Genomic DNA, 17,113 nt, shown 5'->3' with positions numbered 1-17,113 from the left:
TCAGGAGCGAAGCAATCTGTTAAGAAAATGGTATGATTTGATGATCAAGAACAAAGACGAGCTTGCAAAACTAATTACTGCAGAAAATGTGAGTGAGTAACACAAAGCAGGAATCAATCACTCGTTTGTATTTTGAAGTCTTCCTCAGACGTGTTCAGTTTATTTTTTTTTAAAGTTGTATCAAAGTTTATACGAGAAGCCTTCCATGTATTAACTACCTTTGCAAGCATATTTTAAAAAGTTTTACACAAAGGCATTCCAACTCTTATATGGAAAGCCAAATTTGAGTAATGGTAAACTAGAAATGAAAGAAATGGGCTACATGACTACTTGTGCTTTATTGTTTTGAGTAATTCCATAATTCAAAATGTATCAAACGACACAATGAAATTTTAAGTCATTAACAATTCCAAGTCCTTAAGCTACCTTTTAACTGAAAACATTATAATTCAGGGTTTTTCAGACTACATTCAGATCTCAATTTGTTGTCCCAGATGGCAGGTGTTCCATGTGTGCATTGTCCTCTTTGTCGGCAAGCACAAGTCCTGATGCATCTTCAAGATGTATGCAGTGTTTAGCATTAGGTCTAGAGCTTTGTATGCATAATAGCTAGAGGTAGATCTTTTAAATCAAGTGTGATATGTGTAATCTACTTCATAAGATTTAAAAGGTTGCTTATTTTCTAAAGTAGAGAACAAAATTCTTGTGTGCTGTTCATCAAGTAATATGTGTGATTTATTTGATTATAAAACATTTTGAATTGCTTTCTATGAATAAGACTTAATTTTCCATCTCCATTGACTTGAGATTTTCAAATAGATCTGAAACAGGATTGTTTAAAACAGATATATACTTGTCTTGTAAATAGAGGTCAGATAGAGGGCAGTTATAACCTGATAAACTCTTATTTGTGAATCCACAGTGATTTATTTTCAGTTTTTCTCATTATATACAGGTTTCCCCCGCTATCCGAAGGTAGAGCATTCCTATGAAACTTTTTGTAAGCCAAAATGGTGTAAAGTGAAGAAACAATTACCATTAATTTATATGGGAAAATTTTTTTGAGCATTCCCAGACCCAAAAGATAACCTACCAAATCATACCAAATAGCACATAAAATCTAAAATAACACTAGCATATAGTAAAAGCAGGAATCATATGATAAATACACAACTATATAAAGTAGAAATAATGTATGTACAGTGTAGTTTCACTTACCAGAATCAGGAAGATTGAGCCAACACCGATTTGTAGTGAAAAAATCGGCACATACACGCACGCGCACACACCTGCCCGCGCAAGGCTTTACGGTCATGGTAGTCTCTCTTGGGCTAAACACAAGTTTAAAGTGGGTGTCATTTTTCGTAAAAGCGAAAATCCTCTTTCAGTTAGCGAAAGCAGGTACTAATGTAAGTCTTTAATAAAAGCGAAGTTGCGTAAAGCAAACATTCGGAAAGTAGGGGACACCTGTACTATTCTGCACTAACAATGCCTCTTGCTCTCTCATCCCCTTTCACATCACTTGTTCTCTCATTTTCTTTGAACTTTCTGCTCAGATACTGAAGTTTCTAACCTATTTTGTTGTAATGAATCTCATCCTTAATTAGAAATCCCTTCTCACAAACTTTCTTTCCCCGACCCTCCAGAGCAAAAGCTAACAACAATCCCACCTTCCCACTTCAAACCTCGTTTGAAATTCAGTCTCTTCCGATGTCTTGTCAAGTTGTTCAATTTTTAAATAAAATACAAATAGGCAAAGACAATTTGCTGTTGTGTTTCAGCTTCTGAATTACATGCAAGTAATTTACATTTTTTTTGCTACTAAATAAAAGAGATAATTCAGAGCAACACACACAAAATGCTGGAGGAACTCAATAGGCTAGGCAGAATCTATGGAAAAGAGTACAGTCGACATTTCGGAGCGAGACCCGTCATCAACTGTACTCTTCCATAGAGGAAGGTCTCTGCCCAAAACATCGACTGTACTCTTTTCCATAGATGCTGTCTGGCCTGCTCAGTTCCTCCATTTTGTGTGTGTTGCTTGAATTTCCAGCATCTGTAGATTTTTTCTTGCTTGTGAGGCTTTGGGATTGCCTTAGGATTCAGCATGTAGCTTAGTGTAAGAATCTGAAATCATAGTAAGTAAGGAAACATCTTTATATTGTGTAATTTCTGGAACATCAAATAAAAACTGTAATAGCACCAATGATTTTTGAGTGAACTGTCAAAATGTTTATTCATGTAATACACTATTCTATAATCCAAACCTTTGGAGTGTATTACTTTAAGACTGTAAGATGTAATTGCTCAGCATGCTTCAGGTTCAGGCGATTGCCTTTTTAAAGTTTAATGTTCTTAACTGAACTCATGTCCAACAGTTAAATTTTTATTTAATCATTGAACTGTTTAACCTTGAGTTAATTGGTGAGCTTCGATTTAAGTCCAAAAATACAACTAAAGTTGGAACTCTTCTGTATTTCCACCAGAGAAACATTTCTGCCTTCAGTTCGCAAAGTAAAGCTGTTGCAATCCAAATGTATGTTTGGTTAGTCTTTATAAATTGGGTTCATTTTTTCCACCCGAGTTTCTGCAACAATAATTGGTATATCGATGGAGTATACATTGGGAGAAACATATGTTTCAGGAACTGGCGAAGACTGAAAAGAGACCTCTGAATGTATTAGTGTAACTACTAGAAAACTGCATTACCAATGTCAGCTTTGGACCATGCCATTCTTGCTGAAGGGAGAGAGGGATGGAGAGCAGATCCAAATATTTAGTATTTAAGGAAAGCCAATTTGCTTCCATTTCATATACTGTAAGGAAACAATGTGAAATTAATCTCTCCTAGCACATAACCCCAATTGTCTTTAGAGATTAAAGTCTTGATTTATACACTACTTTGGTGGCTACTTTATTGGGTACCTAAAGTAGTCACTGAGTGTATGTTCGTAGTGTTCTCTTGCTGTAACCCAACCACTTCAAGGTTCGATGTATTGTGGGTACAGAGATGCTCTTCTGCATGCCAATATTGTAACACGTGGTGATTTGAGTTACTATCACCTTCCTATCAGCTTGAACCAGTCTTCTCTGACCTCTCTCATTAACAAGCCACTATCGCCCATGGAACTGTCTCTCACTGGATGCTTTTGTTTGTCATACCATTCTGTGCATGCAAATCCCAAGAAATCAGCAGTTTCTGAGATACTCAAACCACCCCATCTGGCACCAACAATCATTCACTTAGATCACATTTCTTCCCGATTCTGATGTTTGGTCTGAACAATAACTGAATCTCTGACCATGTCTGTGTGCTTTTATGCATTGAGTTGCTGCCATGTGACTGGCTGACTAGATATTTGCATTAACAATCAGCTGTACCTAAAAAAAAGTGGCCACTGAAAGTATATTCTCTTAAGTACTTGTGCATCATTCTCAGTGTTATGTGTATTTACAAATTAATATAAAATTAACCGAAATAAAAGATATACAATTAAGATCCCTGAAACAATTTATAACAGTGCTTGCCAGCTGAGCTTATGACCTGGTGATGTTTTAATCCAATCACCACACTGCCTCCATACGCGTGGCCCAGAAACTTCCAATGGTAGCGAAGTATGAATGCTGATATTTCTACATTGTTTGCATCTTGTCAGTAGTGACACTAACTCTTTAGTAACTGGTCCATTTCAGGGGAAGCCACTCAACGAAGCTGTGGGTGAAATAGTATATGCCGCATCATTCCTGGAATGGTTTTCAGAAGAAGCTCGTCGAATATATGGTGATGTTGTTCCTACTCCTTCGCCAAACCGTAGGATCCTGATCCTGAAGCAGCCAATAGGAGTAGTGTCTATTATAACTCCTGTAAGTACTGTCTTAGGAAATATAAGACATTGTTATCATATATTTGAATCATAATCTAGACATTTAAAATGGGCAATTTGCAAATGCACACAATGAGCATTTTATAAATAAAGTGGATTCCAGTTAATTGGGCCATTGATTAATTGGGACAGCCACTTACTTGGGACAACTCTTAAAGAACAGAAACAAATTGAGAAAATAGCTGGGATTCCCTTCGTTTATTTGGGACAGCATGCCACTTAATTGGGGAAGGAGACTTTTCTAACTGGCGTCAGTTGCATGCATATCATGTGACCGTTAGACTCTACACTGTGCTTAGGGTGAATAGTGTCAGTTGCATGTGTTTGTGTTCAAAAGCAGTGTTTTTTTTCTCTCTGATAGTTGGCGAGAAGTAAGCAGTTAGACAATTCAGAACCGTTTTCCTCACTGTTTCAAGCATTCATACTTGGAAATGCCAGAAACAGCTGGGAGTGAAAATGAGATGATTTCACTACTTCAGCAAGTTAGGAACTATGAAGGATTTGAAGGTATCAACAGTGATTTTGAATGTTACCTTTGGTTCTTACCGGGCAAACTGCTCTTACCTGTGGCTTCAAATAACTGTTTACATGTAACAGCAACCACACCCCGGTAAAGCGTTTGACAGACAGGCTAAACCACATGAGGGTAGACTAGGTCTCATAGCACAGTGTGATAGCGACACATCTGTCTTAACTCCAGCAGACTGGGCGGTCCGATCTACAGGGAGATCTAATGGCCAGGAAGGTGGTTCAGCGAGGAGTAGCAGAGGGAAGTAACAGGCAGGCAAAGAGATGAGGCAAGAGAGGGAAAGAGGGATGAAGAATATAAGGTATTGTTCCTCAAACCTGAGTGTGGCCTTAGTTCCTTACCTGCCCATCACCTCCCTCTGGTGCTCCTCCCCACTTTTTTCTCTTCCATAGCCTCCTGTCCTCTCCTATGAGATTCCCCCTTCTCCAGCCCTGTATCTCTTTCACCAGTCAACTTCCTGGCTCTTTACTTCACCCCTCCCCCTCTCGGTTTCACCTGTCACCTTGTGTTTCTTTCCCCCCTCCTCTCCCCCTACCTTTTAGCCCTCCTCCTCGTCTTTTTCTCTCCAGTCCTGCTGAAGGGTCTCGGCCCGAAACATCAACTGTACTCTTTTCCATTGACACTGCCAGGTCTGCCGATTCCTCCAACATTTTGTGTGTGTGGCTTGGATTTCCAGCATCTGCAGATTTTCTCTTGTTTGTGAGAACTATTTAATTTGCTTAATTTCTATATTATAATAAGTTCCATTCACAGCAGAGGTTCCACGGACCCCTCGTTTAATGATAGGGGTCCAGGGCATAAAAAAGTTTGGGAGCCCCTGATCTATAAATTCTTGAACTGTTGTTTAGGATTTACTGCTGGAAGTAGCAGTATCTGGTTTAGAATTAAGAGGTAACATTTAGGAAAAGATATGTTCCCATATAAAGTTGTAATTATCTTTTTTTAACAATAATGATGGGGTATCACAGTTCATGTACACTAACTTTGATCTAAGTGGTTTGCAGATGCTTAGGAACAATTAAATACAAACCCACTTTAAAATAACAGCTGCGCTTAGGATCATTTGGGAATCTAGTGTTTGTCACATTTTTTTCTTTCAAATTTTTTTCTTTCAGTACCTGTTTTGTGGAGACTAATATTTCACTTAGAAGACAGAGTTGCAAATTTGTACAGCAAGGAATCGTGTCCCTTGGCCAAGCCAGCTAAGGTGCTTCCCTGAGCTTGCCCCGTTTGCCTCATATCTCTGAATATTTCCTATCCAAATGTGTATTAAACATAATTGTTCCTGTTGCTGCCAATTCCTCTGGCAATTTGTTCCATCCACCCTCGCAGATTCCATTTAAATCTTTCCCTGCTCAGTGTGAACCTGTGCCCCCTATATTTAGACTCCCCTGCCCTTGGAAAAAGACTGTGACCATCCACACCTCTCATAATATTATTAAACTTCTATCTGATCTCCCCTTCGTCTCTGCCACTCCAGGGAAAACAACTGATCATGAGGTCAGGAGCCCATATTGACCTCACAAGGGAGCCATTTACTAGTTATAACAGGGGAATAGAAGCTGTCCTTGAGCCTGTAGCATGTGCTTTCATGCTCTTGTATTTTCTACCGGTTGGGAGAGAGCAGAATGGATGGGGTCTTTGATTGTGCTGGCTGCCTTACTGAGACATACAGAGTCCATAGGTGTGACAATAATAAACTAATACTAATGTTGCCCTTTCAGGGATCAGCATTCTTGTACCCCCACTCTCTCTGTTCTACAGTACTCCCTGGGACCCAGTCATTCTCTGTGTATGTCCTGCCCTGGTTTAACTTCCTAAACTTCATTACTTTGCACTTGTCTGAGTTAAGTTTCATCTGTCATTTCTTCACCCACTTTAGAAAGATCCTGTTGTAATCTTTTTCGTGGTTCACTACACCGTTTCATCTTCATCTGCAAGCTTGCTAATTATGCCACCTACATTCTCATCCACATCGTTAATGTACATGATAAACAACTAGAGACCCAGCATTGATCGGTGCAATACACCACTGGTCACAGGCTTCCAATCTGCAAAACAACCCCTCTATCATCAGCACTGTCTCCTCCCACGAATTTAGTTTTGTATCCAGTTGGCTACCTCACTTTGGACCTCATGTGATGCAACATTCTGGATAAGCCTACCACTCAGGACTTTGGCAACTGTGCTGCCCTCATCAATGCTCTTGGTCACATTAAAAACAAACGACTCAATAAAATTTAGAAAATGATTCACAAACAAAGCTGTGTTAGCTATCCCTGATCAGTCCTTGCCTTTCCAAATGCAGATAGATCCTGTCTCTGAATCCCCTCTAGCAACTTTCCCATCACCGATGTTCAGCTCACCGAGCTATAGTCCGCTGGCTCGTCCTTACAGAAGGCATCTTTCACAATCTCATGATACAACATTTTATAGCCAATGAAGTACTTTTAAAATTACTTACTGTTACAAGAAACAAAGCCAGCAGTTTACGCACAAAAGCTTTCACAAATTGTTGACTATATCCTGAAGTGTCTCAGCACAAATCATCAACTGTTTACTCTTTTCCCTAGATGCTGCCTGACCAGCTGAGTTCCTCCAGCATTTTGTGTGTGTCACTTTGAATTTCCAGCATCTGCAGGCTTTCTTGCGTTTGTAACTGACTATATAATCAGTTTTAGTGATGTTGGCTGAGGCTGAACTTTGATCAGGACACTGGAGAGAACATGTTTGTCATTCATCATTGTACTACACTGGACTTTTTACATCTGCCTGAGAGGGAAACATTAATACCTCATGTTCCCTCAAATCTAAATGAATCATTTGTCTAGAGTTTGTGTTGTGTCACTTCCTTCAAAGTCAAAAGTGCTACATCAGAGGCTCCTCTATATTGTTACAATATCCCACTCCTTGTCCTTTTGGTGTAATAAATTAAACTCAAGAAGTGAAGCAAACAAACTAAACTTTGTGTGTGTTTCCAACTATCTAAGGTAGTCCTCTAAGAATGTAATCTTTAACTTCTATTATTTGCTATAAAGCTATTCCACCATGTTTTTTCTTCACAGTGGAATTTCCCCAGTGCCATGCTCACAAGAAAGGCTGGGGCAGCCTTGGCTGTAGGCTGCACAGTGGTGGTGAAACCTGCTGAAGATACTCCCCTGTCTGCATTAGCTCTGGCAGAGGTGAGTAAAGAAGGTGTCAGTCAGAAATTGATGGAAAATACTTAGGTTTGTTTATATGTCATGGTAGATGACCACTGGTGAATCCCTCAGTCAGTCTCCTGAAACATAATACCTTGCTGTCACTAACTGTATGAGAAAGGTAGAACACAAAACAGTTACATCTAATGGAATAGTTCCCTGTGTGTGTGTGTGGGAGGGTGTCTTTCAAAGTAAATTTTATTATCAAAGTACATATATGTCACCATATACAACCCTGAGATTCATTTTCTTGTGGGCATACTCAATAAATCTGTAGAATAGGAACCATAAGAGAATCGACAGAAGATCAACCAGACAGCAGAAGACAACAAGCTGTGCAAATATAAACAAATAGCAATAAATGACAAGGACATGAGATGGAGTCTGTAAAGTGAGACTGTGGGAACATTTCAGTGATTGGGCAAGTGAGTGTAATTATCGTCTTTTAATCAAGAGCTTGATGGTTGAGGGCTAATAACTGTTCTTGAACCTGGTGGTGTGAGTCCTGAGGCTCTCGTACCCTCTACCTGATGGCAGTAGTGAGAAGAGATAGAGAGAGCATGACCTGGGTGGTGGGGATCTCTGATGATAGGTGCTGCTTTTCTACAACAGTGTTTCATGTAGATACTTTCCTACATAGTCTTGTGAGACCGTGGATTTGCACCTTGGAAGGTTTTCAGGGCACAAGCCTGAGCAGGGTTGTATGGGAGACCAGCAGTTGCCCAAGTTGCAAGCCTTCCCCTCTCCACGCCACCGATGTTGTCCAAGGGAAGGGCACTAGGACCCAAGCAGCTTGGCACCGGTACTTTCCTACAACAGTGTTTCATATAGATACTTCCATATAGATGACATTGTTTCATGTGAATGAAATTGTTTTGTAACTGTTTAGGCAAATACCATCAGGCTCCAATACCAGTCATAATCTTGCAGATAATGGACTTGCTTTCCATATCAAATGATCCATTGTATTTGTCTGGCATCTATCTAATGCCCTCTTGGAAAACTATGAAATATCCCATATCTTCATCAAAATGCTCTACCAATGGCTCATCATTCTTCTTGGGGTATGCAAATAGATTATCTACTGCCTCAATATATGCAAATAACTGCCATCTGTGCTTAATAACCCCATTGTTAGATATTTCTGTTTGTTCACAGATATCTGTATCAAATCCCTTTCAAGTTCCTGTCTTCTTGGTCATTAGAATACAAAGATATATTTACTCTTTTGGTTATTTAATCTCGGGCTGGGGAATTTGTTTTGTTAAGCTTCTCTAATTAATCTTCAGGTCCTCAGTGGGAGACATAGCCAGGGTACAACTCTCCAATGTCTTACCAAAACTTCATGGAACCAATAATTTTTGGCTGTAAAGTCTCCTGTAGAAGTTGTTAAGTCCACTGAAAGATCGGAATGCATACCCTCAGTCTGTAGCTGCACTGTTTAATAAAACTGTCAGAAAGCCTCCTTATGCTTACTCATAGTATTTCCTCCATCTTGCCAATTGTAGATAAATGCAAATACCTTTGCTAGCAGTTTCACAGAAATATCAAAGTTTGTGCATAAACAAATTGTGAATAAAGTTTTCTTTCAAATGCTTGTGTGAGAGAGAAACGAACCTTGGATTTTACAACCCAGGAGAGGTTTATTTATAGAATATTCAGCTTAAATAAGTTCTGTTTTTTATTTTGTCTGTTACAAAGAGGGAGCATTTGTACAGTTTCTTTGTTAACATTTCTTTAATGTTAATGCAGTGCACTGAAGTTTCCTGCCTTGCAGCTTGCAGATCAGGCTGGGATCCCTGCAGGGGTTTTCAATGTTCTTCCCTCCTCCAAGTCCAATACACCCGCTGTAGGAGAAGTGCTTTGTACTGATCCTCTCGTTGCTGCAATCTCTTTTACTGGTTCCACAGCTACTGGAAAGGTGAGTGTTTACTTACACGTGAAGTTTTTCAGAAAAGACCTTTTGGAAAAAGTCAATTTCTATTTGATCTGCACTGTGATTTTATTTCATTGTTGGCTTCAGAAAAACACAATTAAAATGTTGTAATTTTTAAATAAATCTTTTAACAACATAAATAGTGCTACACTTGTTTCGACCAGTGTAACATATATATATATATATATATATATGAAACAGGAAACCTGGGGCAGATCTAAATAATGCAAAAATCTTATGTTACTCTTTTTAATTATTACAAAGCTACTGAATCTATACTCTAGGGCAACTTTTGAAATCTGTAATACAGGTACTAAACAGAGCAGCAGATAAAGTAATCCACAGGACCTGCCAAATAACATTTTCAATCAAGGGATATGTGAGGTGGTACTTCAGTGATATTTTTTTTGTTTTGTTATTGCCCCTATTTAAGCTTGACTGTTTATCAAAAATAATTTCTGCAACAGAAGTAACCTACAGTTGTAAACACACAAAATGCTGGCAGAACTCAGCAGGCCAGACAGCATCTATGGGAGGAGGTAGTGACGACGTTTCGGGCCGAAACCCTTCATCAGGAGTGAAGTAACATGGGATGGTCGAGGGGGGATAAGAAGTGGGGGAGAGATTAAGTAGAGAGCTGGGAAGTGATAGGCTGGAGGGAAATGGGCAAGGGGGAAGGTGGAGAATTATGGGAAATAAAAGAGAAAGAAAGGTAGGGCTGGGGGGAGATTATAGTGAGGGATGGTGGTGAGGGAAGAAGTGTGGGGGCAGGTGTAGCACTTCTTCCGTTGGCAGGGATAAGTGCCTGGAGGGAGGTCGGTGGGGAGGGATGTGGGGGATGAATGAACAAGGGAGTCGCATAGGGAGCGATCCCTGCAGAAAGCTGAGAGTGGGGTGGGGGGAGAAGATGTGTCTGGTGGTGGGATCCCACAGGAGGTGGCGGAAGTTACGGAGGATTATACGTTGGATCTGTAGGCTGGTAGGGTGATAGGTGAGGACCAGGGGACTCTATCCCTGGAGGGAGGGCTGGCGGGAACAACCTATGGTTGTCGTCAGTGCAATAGTAATCTTTGTCTGCTAAAATTGAGCTGTATGCAGTTCTAATATCACCATTGTTCAAGCAGAAGTATTGCGGAAATTTAGGGAGTGAAAAGGGTCTCTCTTCTCGTCTCCTACTCTTTATCATTACAGTTACAACATTTCAAGTTTTCTTCCAAGTACTTTGTGAAACAATGTATTTTTTTGTTTCCATTACCCATTCAGACAAAGTTCCAGACCTCCTCCAAGTGAAAATGTTTTCCCAGTAAACTTTCTATCATTGCTCTTAAATCTAGCCCATGGTTATTAATTTCTCTGCAAGAAGAAATAAATCATTCTTATTCATTCTGTCTGAACTTCTCTTCGGTTTTAATATCTCAGTGCAGTTTTCCCTTGTCCTCTAACGAAAACAAGACCAGTTTAGCAATTTTTTTCCTAATAACAAAATTTCGGTAACGATGACTTCATCTACCTAAATATCCACTGCACTGTTGTTACTTCAGACGCATCCTTCCTGTTCTGCAGTGACCAGAGCTGTAAGCAGCACTCTAAATGTCACTAAGTAGTGACTGGGAGGCCGCTTTGTTGAGCACCTTCGTTCCACCTGCAACAATCCCCATTCCCACATCTCTGTCCATGGACTCCTGCACTGCAACAATGAGGCCACTCTCCAGTTGGAGGAGCAACACCTCATTTCATCCTGGTAGCCTTCAATCTGATGGCATGAATATCGAGTCCTCTAATTTTTCCCCCTCCCACTTCCCTCCTCTTCCATCCCTCACTCTGGCTTCCTTCTTACCTGTTCTCTTGTCCTCATCTCCCCCAGGTGCCCCACCTCCCTTTCTCCCAGTATTCTTTCTTCTCTCCTATCATATGACTTCTTCTCTAGCCCTTTACCTTTACCACCCATCACCTCCCGGTTTCTTCTTTCATTCCCCCCCCGCCCCCTAACCTGGCTTTACCTATCCTCTTCCAGATTGTACTCCTCCCCCCCAGCCCACCTTCTTATTCTGGCTTCCCCCTTCCTTTCCAGTCCTGATGAAGGGTCTCGTCGACTGCTTATTCCCTTCCATAGATGTTGCCTGACTTGCTGAGTTCCTCCAGTACCTTGTATGCGTTACTTTGGATTTCCGGCGTCTGCAGAATCATTCATGTTTATTCCTTGCACTTATCTTCTGTTCATCACCAATACGGGAACTTTCCCCATTATCTTTACGGAATGGAGAACATGTACCCACCCTTAAGTATTGTGCTGCTTATTGGGTATTATCTCTTTCTGTTTACACACACGAAGTATTCATTTAATTCTTCTGATTGAATTTGCGACTCTACTGACTGACCAAGTCCATTTATGTCATCTTACTATCTACAGTTTTCTTCCTCACGTGACTACAGAATGAATTTATACTGTAAATTATCTACAAACTTCTTTGTTACAACTCCTACTTTTAAGTTTGATTATTGATGCTACTAAAAACAAAGTACCAGGTGGCTTTCAAGTCACTAAATCAACAGTTGATCCTGGCTTCCTGCCACTGAGGTAATTTTGGATCCAACCAGGGACCTCAAGACTTGTCCCGTCTCTCACTTTGCTCCTGATCAGAGCTCTGTTTCCTCAGATTCTTGAGTTTTTGTACACACATATTGGAAATAAAATTAGTCCAGATAAAATTACAATTATGCATTACATTTAAATTGCTGCAATTGACAATGGGCTTTTCTAATGGGTGTTTTACTCCTTTGTCTAATCTATAAGACCATAAGAGATAGAATCAGAGTTAAGCTATTCAGCCCATCAAGTCTGCTCTGCCATTTCATCATTGCTGATCCATTCTCAGTCCCATTCACCTGTCTTCTCCCCTGCACAAGGACTCTCAAGTCCCTTTGCACTTTGGAGTTTTGAATTTTCTGCCCATTTAGAAAATAATCTGCTCTTTTGTTTCTTCATCCTCAGTACATGACCGTACACTTCCCGACTGTATTCCATCTGCCACTTCTTTGCACTTTCTCCTAATCTGTCCAAGTCCTTCTGCAGTCTCCCTGTTTCCTTAACACTACTAGTTCCTCCACCTACCCTCATCTCGCCCACAAACTTGACCACAGAGCCATCAGTTCCGTCATCCAAATCATTAACACATAATATAAAAAGAAGGGACACAACACAGAACTGTGCAGAACACCACTAGTCACTGGCAGCCAATCAGAAAAGGCTCCGTTTATTCCAACTCTTTGCTTCCTGCCAATCAGCCAATCTTTATCCATGCTTGAATCTTTCCTGTAATACCAAGGGTTCTTATCGTGTTCAGCAGCACCTTGTCAAAGGCCTTCTGAAAATCCAAGTGCACAACATCCACCAATTCTCCTTTGTCTATTGTGCTTGTTATTTCTTAAAAGAATTCCAACAGATATATCAGGTAGGATTTTCCCTTAAGGAAACCATGCTGAATTTGACATATTTTATAATGTGCCCCCAAGTATCCTACAACCCCTCAAGATCTTCCCAACCACTGAAGTCAGGCTAACTGGCCTATAATCTCCTTTCTTCTGCTTTCCTCCCTTCTTGAGCACTGAAGTGACATTTGCAATTTTTCAATCCTCTGGAACCATGCCAGAGGCTAGCGATTCTTGAAAGATGCCTCCACAATTTCTTTAACTACCTCCTTCAGAACTCTGGGGTGTAATCCAGGTGACTGATCTACCTTCAGATCTTTCAGCTTCCCAAGCACCTTCTTTCTAGTAATAGCCATTGCACTCCCTTCTACCCCTTGACATTCTTGAACTTCCAGCATACTGCTAGTGCCTTCCGCAGTGAAAATGGATGCAAAATATGTATTCAATTTGTCCACCATTTCCTTGTCCCCAATTACTACTTCTCCAGCGTCATTTTCCGATATCTACTCACTCTCACCTCTCTTATACTCTTTATATATCTGAAAAAAATTTAAATATTGGCTAGCTTAAGTTCATGTTTCATCTTTTCCTTCCTTATGGCATTTTTAGTTGCCTTCTGTTTTAAAAGCTTCCCAATCCTCAAACTTATCACTAAATTTTGCTCTATTATATGCCCTCTCTTTTGTTCTTGTGTTGTTTTAGACCCTTGTCAGCCACAGTGGCATCATCCTGCCTTCAGAGTAGTGCTAATTTGGGATTTATCTATCTGAATTGTTACCAGAAACTCTAGTCATTGCTGTTCTGCCATCATCCCTGCCAGTGTCTCCTTCCAGTCAGCTTTGGCCAGCTCCTCTCTCATGCCTCTATATTTGTCTTTACTCCACTCTAATGCTGACTCATCTGACTTCTCCTTCTCAAATTGCGGGGTGAATTATATTATGATCACTGCATCCTAAGGTTTCCTTTAGCTTCAGCTCCCTAATCAAATCCGGCACCCAATCCAGAATAGACTTTCCCCTAGTGACCACAAGCTGCTCTAAAAAGCCATCTCATAAGCATTCTACAAATTCTGTCTTGGTATCTAGCACAAACCTGATTTTCCCAATCTACCTGCGTATTGAAACCCCCTCATGACCATCATAACATTGTGTTTTCCTATGTCGCCTCTTTCTCAGGATTTAATTTCATTTTTTACCAGCAGAGCTTCCCCACCCTTTCTGCCTGTCTGTCTGTCCTTTCAATAACATGTTTCCTTGGGTGCTAAGCTCCCAACTATGATCTTCTTTCAGCCACAACTCAGTGATGCCCAAGTCATACCTACCCATCTCTAATTATGCTACAAGATCACCTACTTTATTCCGTATACTGTGCGCATTCAAATATAACACTTGTATCCTGTATTCATCACCCTATTTGCTTTTGTCCCCATGTAACACTGAAATTCATCACGCTGACTGTGCTTTTGCCCTATCATCTACCTGTCCTTGTACACTACCAAGTTAGTGTAAACCTTCCTCAACAACTCTATCAAAACTGCCCAAAAGCATACTGGTCCCCCTCGGGTTCAGGTGTAACCCATCCCTTTTTGTACCGGTCATACCTTCCCAAGAAGAGATTCCAATGATCCAGAAATCTGAAGCTCTGTCCTCTACATCAGTTCCTCAGCTGCACATTCATCTACAGCAATGGTTCCAACTTTTTTATGCCACGGAGCCCAGGTTGGGAACCCTTGATCTACAGTCACTTGAATTAGGAAATAATATGAGACTTCAATAGATTAAATTTTAATTCTAATTATTTAAGTAAAAAGATTACTGAGTTTCGACATCTACGGAGTGGACCATTGATGCAAAAAAAATAGATACTTAGAATGAGCGTCAAGACAGAGTTGGGAATGATTCTTGTGCCTGACTATAAACACATCAGCAATGTGATTGGGTGTATTGGTGTTAAGAGGGCGTGCTTGAATAAATTCTCATATGTTTGTGGGTATAAGCAAAAACTTAAGCAGGGCAGAATTTTGAGATGACAATGCAGAACGTTTATGAGGGTCAATTTGGAGCATACGCAATGATAAGTTAATCTGTTTGTTCATTCTAAACTATTACTCTGATTCTGACATCCATTAAGACTTGGATAAGATTAAATATAAGAAAAAAACACCATTGATACTGATTTCAAAGTGGCATCATTGGCAAATCATTAGAGAGAGCCGGAAAAGGGTTTTCAAAACCAATGGAACACGCACAAAATGCTGGGGGAGCTCAGCAGGCCAGGCAGCATCTAGTGAAAAGAGTAAACAGTTGACATTTCGGGCCAAGGCCCTTCATCAGGACTCGGTGGACTTTTTTTTGAGGCATAATTGTTCTAAGGTTTTTAGATTGATGTTACAGAGCATATAGTTTGTTCCTGAAGATAATTTTCAGAAGAGTGGAACTCACTGGGTTTATTAATGGTATTGATAGAAATCCCAATATTACTGACCATAATACTGGTCTTGGGATAGAAGTCCCGACAGCAGCATTATGAAAAGATTGCATGAGCAATTTAGTGACCATTTCCAGAAGGGAATGTCTGCTTGCAAGTGACAAAATAGAACCAACATCCAACATAAAATTGATTACAAGTGAAGTATCATTATTGATGACAAGCTTGGGCTCTACAACATGTTTCTGACAAGTTATCATTGAACCTTTCAGATCCTGCTGCGTCATGCCTGTGATACTGTAAAGAAAGCTTCTATGGAGCTGGGTGGGCTGGCTCCTTTCATCGTTTTCAACAGTGCTGACTTGGACCTGGCTGTAGCTGGAGCAATAGCTTCTAAGTTCCGAAATACCGGACAGGTGAGCGGCATGGTGCAGAGGATGGTTCGAGAATGTTGCTGTTCATCTTTGAGAACGTTTTTAGTGATTTGGATTCCACTGAACCATTTTATATTCATGAATTAAAATTCAGGCTAAATACCTTGTTAGAATTGTTGAGACTTTGTTTCAAGGTACAATCCTTTACCCAGTGAGTCATGGTCCCACGGCTGCTGTCATAAATCACTGAATACTGCAACCTGGTGGGTTTAAGTCAAATAGCTCACTTCCAAATCAACCTTAATTTAGGCTTTTAAATTTAAAAAAAAACACTAATGTGTGACTGAGAGGGACTTCTTTTTTTATTATTATTATTATTTATTAAATTTTAGAAAATTACAAGAATAAATGTGATAATAAAGTAGTAAGAAAAATAATATTAACCCTCCCCCCCCTCCCCTTAATGCTTATCTAAAGAAAAAAAAAGAAAGAAAGAAGAGAAAGATTGCCTGGATATCGGAGGATCCCCACATGCTCCATGGAGTTCAAAATAATTTTAATATTTATTTTTACTTTCCCCAATTACTTTATAATTTTATCTTCAAAGGACCTATGTATTTAATCCTATCTTTTGTAGGTATGGGAGCCAAATTTTCAAAAATATATCATATTCATTTCTTAGATTGTATGTAATTTTTTCAAGTGGAATACAACTATATATTTCATTATTCCAAGGATCCATAGTTAAATATAAATCAGATTTCCAAGTAACTACGATAACTTTTCTGGCTACTGCCAATGCAATTTTTATAAATTTTTTCTGATACTTATTCAATTTAAGTTTCGGTATTGTCCCTTCAATGTCTCCTAATAAAAATAATACTGGACTATGTGGAAGTTGTACTCCAGTAATTTGTTCCAATAAAAGTCTTAGATTTATCCAAAATGGTTGAATTTTAACACAAGACCAAGTAGAATGTAAAAAAGTACCAATTTCTCGATTACATCGAAAACATTGGTCAGACATATTTAAATTTAATCTATTTATTTTCTGTGATGTTATATATAATTGGTGTAAAAATTATATTGTATTAATCTGTCTAACATTTACTGTATTTCTCATACTATCAGAACATAATCTTGACCAATTTTTTCCATCAATTTTAACATTCAAATCAGATTCCCATTTTTGTCTTGATTTATGAATTCCTAATTTAATTGTCTCTTTTTGAATCAAATTATACATACAAGATATAAATTTTTAATTTTTCCTTTCTGAATTAATATTTCTATTTCACTAGGTTTTGGCATCAACATTGTTTGACCCAGCTTTT

General features: G+C 39.4%; 1 protein-coding gene across 1 annotated transcript in view; it reads left to right on the top strand.

The window, feature by feature from the left end:
* aldh5a1 (aldehyde dehydrogenase 5 family, member A1 (succinate-semialdehyde dehydrogenase)) overlaps window positions 1-17,113 on the top strand; it is a 39,402-nt gene that overhangs the window by 14,772 nt on the left and 7,517 nt on the right. Inside the window, exons 2-6 of the mRNA XM_059945436.1 lie at window positions 5-88; window positions 3,694-3,864; window positions 7,479-7,595; window positions 9,391-9,534; window positions 15,678-15,821. Of these exons, the coding sequence (XP_059801419.1) occupies window positions 5-88; window positions 3,694-3,864; window positions 7,479-7,595; window positions 9,391-9,534; window positions 15,678-15,821 (660 nt within the window). The remainder of the gene's footprint in view (window positions 1-4; window positions 89-3,693; window positions 3,865-7,478; window positions 7,596-9,390; window positions 9,535-15,677; window positions 15,822-17,113) is intronic.

The sequence above is a fragment of the Hypanus sabinus genome, chromosome 20 (genome assembly GCF_030144855.1).
Source record: "Hypanus sabinus isolate sHypSab1 chromosome 20, sHypSab1.hap1, whole genome shotgun sequence".
NCBI lineage: Eukaryota > Metazoa > Chordata > Chondrichthyes > Myliobatiformes > Dasyatidae > Hypanus > Hypanus sabinus.
This window is presented reverse-complemented; position numbering and strand designations above follow the sequence as displayed.